This window comes from Arabidopsis lyrata, assembly GCF_000004255.2.
Source record: "Arabidopsis lyrata subsp. lyrata unplaced genomic scaffold ARALYscaffold_3, whole genome shotgun sequence".
Lineage (NCBI taxonomy): Eukaryota > Viridiplantae > Streptophyta > Magnoliopsida > Brassicales > Brassicaceae > Arabidopsis > Arabidopsis lyrata.
In genome coordinates this window covers 2227208-2236384 of record NW_003302553.1, presented here as the reverse complement: position 1 = coordinate 2236384, position 9177 = coordinate 2227208, and the positions used below count along the sequence as shown (strand labels likewise).

Below are 9177 nucleotides of genomic sequence, written 5' to 3'. Positions count from 1 at the left end.
AATCTAAGTGATGCACGCGTGGTGATGGCTTGGAACAATATACTCTAATTGAGTTCTTTCTTTTAAAAGAAAATATAATATATGTAAGTTTTAAAAAACAAAATGAGAGAGATAGAGCACGTGGCGGATGAGGTAGCGGCTCTGCAAATTTGGCCTTGCCGGCCCCTGTTTTTTTTTTAATTTTCTCTGCTTTGATTTATGTTCTGTTATTGCTCTGTTTTTCCTCCAATTGTTACTACTGTTACCTTTCGTAGTTTGCAATATTAATTTGATCAGCGACAAAAAAAAAAAAAATGAGAAAAAGAAAAATATGATATGTTTTATTTCTTTCCTAAAATTATACTATGACTCAATTGGCTACAAAACGGGTTTCGGATAAGCCGCATGGGCAAATATATATGGATTACCACATCTAATTTTTTTTATAACTCATCTAATTTTTATTATTATTGTCGAAAAGTTAATTTAATACCATACATTAGTTAAAAATAATAATGTCATACCCTGATAAGATGATATATCATACGTTACCCATTTATTATCTGGACTTTGACGGGCCCTAATTGCACCTATAAAAACAATTAAAAACCCTAAACAGAATCAGCGTAAATAAAATAATTGTAACCCAGAAAAAACGTGCCTATATATATTCTTTTAGGGAGGCAAATCTGAATATGCAGTGATAAAGAAAAGCTAAAGCAACAAAGAGAAAATAGATAGGTATTTCCATGAAGAGATCACGAGAAGAATCTCAAGGTGGCCGCAATAATAACAGATTTGTTGATGAGGTATCGTCTACTTTACTCAATTCTCTCTGTTTTTCTGCATCGTACTCTTCTCGTGTTTTTTTTCTGTTGTCTCGTATTCTCTTCTTCGTTCTGTTTCATTCTCTGTTTTTGTTCTTTCTTTGGTAATTTTTTCAGATAGTTTAAGCCCGATCCTGAGAAGAATTAGGGTTTTAGGGTTTTAAGTTGTTAGAAAATATTCTCTAGATATATTTGGTTTTAAATCTAATTTATAATTTATTTCACAAAAAGAAAACATTTCTTTCTTCGTCATCTTCTTCTTCAATGTAGGATAGAGTGATAAAGAGATTTATGAAAGGAATAAGAAAAGAAGAGCAACTATATATGTAAACCGTTAAAAAAAATATTAATGTAATTTAAATTTTATATAGTTATTGTGTCACAAGTATAAAACGTTAACAAAGAGTTCGGTTCTTAAACAAAATACTAATAAATAATACTAAACAAAATCATCGTTGATTATATGTTTTGTTTTTCTTTGTGCCCTTTTGGCTATTGGAGTTTCGTCTTCGGTATCATCAAGGTTCTCATCTTTGTTAGTCATTTCTTCTTTAGATGTGATAACTCTTTTATTTGGTAAGCTCTTTCTCTTAACTGTTCGAATTTCTCCAGTGGATGTGTTATCTCTTTTCTTTGGTAATCTTTGCGTCTTTGATTTTGTTTCTTCATGATGATTAGTATTTGAGGAGTTGTCATCCTTTTTCCTATCTTCCTTTTTAGGGATCTTAAGTGTTTGTGCATCCTTATCGTTATTGGCATCTTGATCCTTGAATATAAATTAAAATGTGTAATGTTAGTTATTTTAACAAAATAAGGCATATAAAATAATGTAAATAATTATTTCTAAGTTTATATTCACCTGTTTTATATTTATTGAATCTCCTGCGATACTTGTAACTGATAAAATTAAAAGAGGTGACTTTCAAATCGAATTCAAATATTTTTCCAACAAGTTTTTCGGAAAGGAAAGTTATAATATCTTCTTCTGTTGGAGTATTGAACCTATTTTCATGAATTTAATTAATTAAATTTTGATAGAATTAATTAGCTGATGTTGTTTTACTTGAATTGAATTATTAATTAGTATTTAAAATTATATGATTTACTTACATAATATTTAACCAAGTCAGTTGCAGATATGTTCAACAGCTTTGTTACATCTTTGTTGAATAAAATCATTGATGCTATTTCTGAATCGTCCTCTACTATGATTTCTAGCCGATACCTGTTTATATAAATATGTATATTGTGTAATTTATTTTTTAATAAAGGACCGAAATTATATTTATTACAAAACAAAAGGGTATAATTACCTTAAAATACCAATGACGTCTTGCTTCATACAATTATTGCAGGTTAGTTTTCCTTCATTTTTTAATATTTGGAATGCATAGTTATGATTTATTCTCAATGTTTTTTCAGGTTTCACGTCTACGCTTGCCTCTAACAAAGGGTCCGGAGCTTATCAATAAAATTGAAAATTACCTCAATAGAAACAACACATGTCCTCATCAACAAACAGAGAATTCAAAGACCTCAACTTTTCTTAAGAGTTCTGAGAAACTAAAAGCTATGAATTTCCCAATCTCCATGATCGAAATTGGAACATGGACCCCTGTTGCAATAAACCCTGATGATATTGTGGCGAAATTCTATTTTGCTAAGAAAAAACTTATATGGGAGTTTCTCTTTGGAGAACCAGACACTAACATGCCAAGGCTGAAGAGAAAGATCGAGATTCAATGGAATGATATCTCATCTTTTGAAGAGCGTATTTATACACGTGATGAAACTGGGATCCTCAAAATCGAGGTACTAAACATACTCATGTACATTTTGTAATTAGTTATGAGCCTTGGTTAATGACCTTTGAAAGTTTATGTGCAGTTGAGAAAACGTCCAACATTCTTCATAGAGACTAATCCACAGGCAGGAAAACACACTCAATGGAAACAGTTGGATGATTTCACCGACAATCAGGCTTCTACTTGCAGGTTTCCTGCTTTAACTTGGATCATTTTTTTCCTTTGAGTAACTTTGAAAGAGAGTCAAAGCCTTACGTTTTCTATTTAACAGGAGACATACAATTCATTTTCCTCCCGGAGTTCTGCAAAAGAACTTGGAGAAGCTTCTGACTGATAGCTTCTGGTCCAAACTCTATAACGTCCCTTTCCCGGTAGAAGAATCTCTTTTTTTCGATATGGGCTTTGAAAACAACAACTCATCTCGCAACAGCCACAACCAGACAGTTAGCTTTAATGTCAACTATGGCCTTCAGCATCATCATTATTCTCAAGGTACTTTACCTTGGACCTTACGCTCTAATCATTTTTTATTTGAGTGAGAGATTTAAAAGAAAGAAAAAACCATTACTTTGATAGGAATTGGTGGCGTGGGAGTGGGAGTGGGAGACAGAAACTTTAACATAGCACCGCAGTTCAGGGCTAACGGTGGATGGCAAAGAAACTCATATAGTCAAGCCAATAGTCTGAATTATAACACTGCTAATGAGTTGCCTCGGATGCAAGCTATTATCACACCATCGTTTCAGGTGGTTAACGAGCATCATAACATGCAAATGGATTTCACCGGTTCACAGTATATTAATCAGATGAACCAAGACGAGATCCGAAAGATGCAAATCATAAGGGAGATAGCTGAGAGCCAAGCATATGCTGCAGTACCAGATACACAAACTAACAATGTCCCAATGTATCCTCCGGTTGGATCGCATGTAGCAACATTGATTGAAGAAGAGGAGAGACAGTACAAGGACCAGAAAATTCCATATATACGCAGCAGCAACTGGGAAGTGCTTCCTGGTATGGACACAGAGGAAGATTGGTAAACATTATTAGGGTTTTGTTGATATATGGATCAGTGATGTATGGTTTCAAGTCAAGTCTGTTTTCGGATCTACTATTTGGTTTATTTTGTTATTAGGCTGGTTCAAGTTGTGTCTGGAGCCTGCGGGGCTTTAGCTTCAGATTAATGACCTCTCTTTCCTCCATAGTGCCTTGAAGAGCTAAAACATGTTTTTTCCTAACTTAGAATATACCAGAGTTAATATAACACACAAACTAGTTCAACATCATGCAAGTTTCTTGCCCAAATTATATCGTTCAACATCATGCAAGTTTCTTGCCCAAATCTTTCGAAAAGTTGGTAAATGGTCGTCGACAAAATTGATACCTCATGGACCATTTCCAACCTTTTCGTGCCAGTAAGGTAGTAAAACTTAATTCGTTTGACATGAATACTTTTGCAGAGGTACTGTATATGACACCACCTGTTCGATGATTTTACTGGCTGACTATTTTTTTTAGGCTCAGCTTAATTAATTTATTTTTAATAAAGTAAAAGCTGATGTGGCTAATAAGGAGGCTGACGTGTACATTTGTATTCCTTTATATTATATAAACGGTACAATTTACAAAATCTTCGTCTTCCTTGTCTCTGCTTCATCTTCAAGATTTGCTGGCTCAAGAAAGTTAACCACTTGATCGCCATTTTCGTCAAGTCATGTCTCATCTTCTGTTTCTATTTGCTCTGTTGCTCATCAATTAGGTTATTTTCTAACTTCTTTTTGATATTTTCTTTTGTGTTTTTGTTTCTTCTTTGTGATCTTGGTTCTAGATTTTACGTTTGTGTTGTTTCAGGAAACAGAATGAACTCAAAAGCGTTTACTTGCGAAATCTCGAGGATTATGATTGGTTATTGGACACGCATTGCAACGTACCCCGAAGATCTGTTAGCCAAATGTTATTTCAAACACAACAAGAAACTTATCTGGGATATTCTAGAATTAAACCTAGAAACAGGAAGGAGACTCAAGAAAAAGATGGAGATGAATTGGGATGATGTATTGTCCTATAGAGCAATGCCCCATAACGGAACCGGAATCTTGGACGTAGAGGTAACCACTTACTTATACCTTGTTTTAATGTTTTAGTATTCGTTTAAACATTCTGATTTATGATGTTCTTAATTGATGTACGTACGTATGTAGTTGAGGAAACGTCCTACGTTTTTTTATGGAGAAGACTACCCTACACCCAGGAAAACCCACTCAATGGGAAAATAGTGATCAAGATTTCACGTTGAATCACTCTGCATCATCTTGCAGGTTTTCTTTTGGATCCTATATACTTTTCGTTTTTATAACTACTACCATATATTGAAAAGTTCGACATTTACATATAACAGGAGGCATACATTGCATTTTTCCTCTGAAGTTTTGCAAGCGATGATGGAGAGGCTTGAGTCTGGTGATAACTTCTGGAAAGAACTCGTCAAAGTGCGTTTCCCGACTTTACCAGAATGTCTTTTCTTTGATCAAGACGGCCAGATACCTAGACATTTCTGGAATGATGATGGAACGCATAAGAGGACTATAGTTGCTGGAGAAAATAGCGATGAAGAACAGTCGGAGAATCTGGATGGCAACAGTGTGTTAGGTTTTGGCAATCTACATAGAGACAGAGATGCAGAAGAAGGAGAACTGAATGAAGTTATATACTTGGAAGATTGAATCAACCAATCATTGGTGGGATTTTTCTTTATGTTTTAGTGTTGGGTTTTGTATTAGCTTTGTTTTGATGACTATGGAGGTTGTTTTATACCCAATATTATTATCTTAGACAAGAGGGCCTAATAAGAATTCACAGTTGAGATGTTCATATTTTGTTTTCTAGAATTAATAACCCAAGTCAAAGACTTGTCTAATGGTCATCAGCGTTGAATGCTAGCTCGAATATCTACTAATATTCATCCGCAAACTGAACATGGATCCCTTCTTTCAAATTGTTCGGCAGCTCATCAAAGTCTCTCCGGTTAGCTTCCGGGAATATTAGAGTCTTCACTAGACTTCGTCTCGCAGCTATCGTCTTCTCTTTCACCTAGCAGAGAGAGAGAGAGAGAGAGAGAGGTTTTGTTTATAAGGACTCCTACATGGCTTATCAGGAACTTAATTAATCATTAGCTGAACAGAGTATTATATTGTAGTTTTGTGACTTACACTTCCAATTCCAAGAATTTTCCAGTTAGAGTGAGTCTCCCAGTCATTGCAAAATCCCTCCTCACAGGTTTCTTCATGGCAACTGATATAAAGGATGTGATCATGGTGCAGCTTGCGCTTGTACCGTTAGTTGTAGGCAAATCATGGAATACGCAAAGAAGGTGTTCTCAGGTTGTTTCTGGAGCAGGATTTGATATTAGATTCTTGGGACACAAGTAATACATTAAGCATGCTTGAGAAATAGAATAAGTTATAAAAGAATTACAGCTTTGCGTATAATGAAATTTCAGCTTCGTAAACTATGACCGGACCAGTCCAAGTGATATATTTCTATGATCATCAAAACTTTTCCACAGCTCAACAAGTTATAAAGTAGACTAACCGTTAAGGGGAATAACCGCTGGATCAGACTTTGTCTCAACTACTTTAGTCTGCCCCTCCATTGTCGTGTCTCTCTTATGACACGGTGAGTTGACTCGGGCTCTGCTCTTAAACCCTTTTCTCCCTTGTACTATAAATCAAGTTAAATATGTTTATTTTTTATTTATAAAAAAAGATAACAGATTTATATGATATTGGCACGTAGCGTACTATCTCCGTCCTTATCTTTTTCTCCTTTTTTTCTGCAATAATACACATCAACGTAAATTTGCAAAATAAATGAAGAGAAAAAGTCAACTGTAAAAGTTAACGTTGACCAACTAATGAGAAAGTGACATGGATGGTATTTTTCTTTACTAGATCCCTCTGTTACATGGGATGCAAGCTATCCCACATAATGAGCATTATAACATGGGAAAGTTATTCAATAATCCGATGATCCTAAAACGAGAGCCAAATGAGACAATGTTGGACCCTTGAAGTCCATCCAAGAAGACAATGTTGTGGTTTTCATATGATGATTTTGGGTAACACCTTCAAAACCTAAGGGAATTGAACCTCTGTAGATGTCGTGGTCACAATCAAGATTGAGGATGAATGGGCCATCACACATGTTTGCGCTTGTCTGGTTCTAACCAAAAGCATTAATGGTCCTTTCTTGTTGTGACCATAACCCGGTCAACTTTGCTCCTCTCGATCTCATCTTCCATCAATGGCTGGCCCCTTCTCTGTTTAAAGAATGCTCTGTTTCAACAGTTTTGTTTGTATCATGGATGGTTAGTCACCCTTTTGAACCTTGATAAATTGCCATCAAATTCCTCTTCTTGCACAACGAAAAAATATCGTTATGTGATGTCAGATTACAAAGTTCCAAAACTTTGGATCAAAAACGCTACAACACAAAGATACAAGTGATAATAATATAAGATCATGATTTTTTTGAAGATCCAAAGCCCCCAAATCCCATCATCTCTGCAACTTCAGGATCCATCTCAGGCTCTTCTTCCATCACCTTCCCTTTCTGAAACCAGAAAATTTGAAGTCAGATTTCGAAAAGCCAATCACAATAATCAATCAAAGTAAAAAAAAAGAGAGCTCTAAGACAGATATATATATGAAGACTTGCCTTCTTCTCCTTCTTTTTCTCTCTACGCTGCCTTTTTAGTTCTTCCTCTTCTTCTTGCTGTTTCCGGATGCGTTCGTCCAGATCTGTTCCCAGATCAGGATCAAAATTCAGTTATCCGAAATCTACCATGCGTTAGATGAAGACTAAGTCACAACCTCAATGTTATTTTCCAGAGTGTAGTTTCTGATTTCTGAAGAAACATCAAACTACATAACTCAGAGATGGGTCCTCTCAGAAGTCTTACCTTGTTCTGTGAAAGTTCCTGGTGTTTTCCGCTTCTTTAAAACCTCGAACCTCTCTTGGACCTAATGCATTCAAATCAGGAGCACTCTTGTCTCAGATTCATCCATAAGCAAAACCCCAAGAAAGCAATTAAGCATATGTATAGAAGAAAATATTTTACTTGTTCAAGTGACGATCTCTCCACCCGCATAGACATCCCCAATGCCCTTTGATCTGTGTGAATCGAAAACAAAACCGTCTAGTTTAGTTTACAAATTGAAAACAAATTGGATATTCCATCCAACAATTCATAGGCTTCATAGTAAAAGATGCCTTCTTTAGTTAGACTTGTTAGAAATTTGGTGAGTAAAGAGTCACTACGTACGTTTTTTCCCATTTATGTGATCCAAGTAGTTTGCCGAATCTTTAACAACACAATCACAGACTCGACAGAAATAACCGGCCTGTGGGAAGACAAAGATCATTAGCCGCGTGATTACAAGTTTTTGCTTAAGTTAATATTAGCAGTACAGGTAGAAAAGAGCCATTACCTGCTGACTTAGAGGAGCTACCGGTGTAACGACCTGGTAATATAAACAAGAACGTTAGACTCTTGAAGAAACCTTAAGTGGAAAGACTTCCATATCAAAAGAATACTAGATAAGATTGAAGTCAAACAAACTAATCGTCCAATATATAAAAACAATCATGCATTAACCAGTTCAAACATCAATGCCGTTTGCTATAGACTAAGGTATTCACAAAACTTAATCTGTTTTCAAGTAAAGAGAAGAACTGAGATTCCAAACGTTTATAAAACCAAATAAAGTAGCAGCTACTACCATATTATAAACAACTATCAAGCAGGATTGTTACATTTCTGTGTCATAAAGAAAAGCTTGCAAATTTATATTCAATGAAAAGAGATCAAACGATACCTGTGTCTTGCCCAGACGAGATTCTAAGTCTACATGATAATCTCTATGCTTCAAAGGGGCTCTTTGCACAGGAGGACCTTTGGCTGCAAAAACAAGCTTAATTAATTTCATCTAGATTTCACAAAGTTTCTTCTTATAAGCTGAAATTCAGACAAGTAACCCTACACCGAGACTTAGAACGATCCGATTCCTGCATCGAGAAATAAACCCATCATGATTTTAGCTTTCAAAATCGAAAAATCAACAGATCAGATGAAATTGGAGAGAAAAAAGCAACCTTCTTTTCGCGTTCACGAGCACGCTCCTTAAACTCTTCCTCATCGAACTTCTTTCTAAACGTATTATCAACCCCAGTTGTCTACAAAATCGACACAAAGCAATCTCAGAGTCGTGTCCCAATAAACCCTACGTAAAACCAGAGAAACTAGCGTATTGCTTACCGTGTTGCTCGAAGCCATTGAAGAACAAAAAGCTGAAAGGGCTAAGCTTTAAGACAGGAGGAGGAAACACTGATGATTCCAATTTTTTTCCGTCTCCGATGAACAACTAGAGAGTCTCCGTATAAACACGGTGATAATGTTATTTTATAAACACTTAAGCAAATTGGGTGTTTGGTCTAGTGGTATGATTCGCGCTTCGGGTGCGCGAGGTCCCGAGTTCGATTCTCGGAACACCCCATTTATTTTT

The 9177-nt window shown here is 35.6% G+C and overlaps 3 protein-coding genes and 1 non-coding gene across 5 annotated transcripts; 2 read left to right on the top strand and 2 right to left on the bottom strand.

Moving 5' to 3' along the window:
* Positions 1-379: 379 nt before the first annotated feature.
* LOC9318502 lies at positions 380-3814 on the top strand. Of its 2 annotated transcripts, none has more exons than XM_021030474.1 (5): positions 380-788; positions 2229-2618; positions 2694-2800; positions 2883-3103; positions 3188-3814. In XM_021030474.1, exons 1-5 carry the CDS (start codon positions 729-731, stop codon positions 3652-3654), a joined length of 1245 nt encoding a protein of 414 aa, XP_020886133.1. In that variant the 5' UTR covers positions 380-728; the 3' UTR covers positions 3655-3814. The 2 variants fall into 2 exon arrangements, with proteins under 2 accessions (XP_020886133.1, XP_020886134.1); XM_021030475.1 differs by having other exon boundaries at positions 380-1382.
* A 1205-nt stretch (positions 3815-5019) lies between these two features.
* Positions 5020-6266, bottom strand: LOC110229851 (lon protease homolog, mitochondrial). Its single transcript, XM_021030892.1, is given in 4 exon segments — positions 5020-5590; positions 5592-5704; positions 5824-5894; positions 6206-6266. Coding segments are annotated over 4 exon segments (285 nt in total). The 3' UTR covers positions 5020-5550.
* Positions 6267-7000: 734 nt separating this feature from the next.
* LOC9318501 (zinc finger matrin-type protein 2) lies at positions 7001-9103 on the bottom strand. The gene is made up of 10 exons (XM_002882388.2): positions 8931-9103; positions 8768-8848; positions 8656-8680; positions 8491-8573; positions 8104-8136; positions 7938-8016; positions 7734-7786; positions 7575-7635; positions 7331-7413; positions 7001-7225 (listed from the first exon to the last, which is right to left on the bottom strand). Exons 1-10 carry the CDS (start codon positions 8946-8948, stop codon positions 7133-7135), a joined length of 609 nt encoding a protein of 202 aa, XP_002882434.1. The 5' UTR covers positions 8949-9103; the 3' UTR covers positions 7001-7132.
* On the top strand, positions 9096-9167 carry TRNAP-CGG. The gene has a single exon. It is a non-coding gene; the product is annotated as a tRNA-Pro (tRNA).
* Positions 9168-9177: the final 10 nt, after the last annotated feature.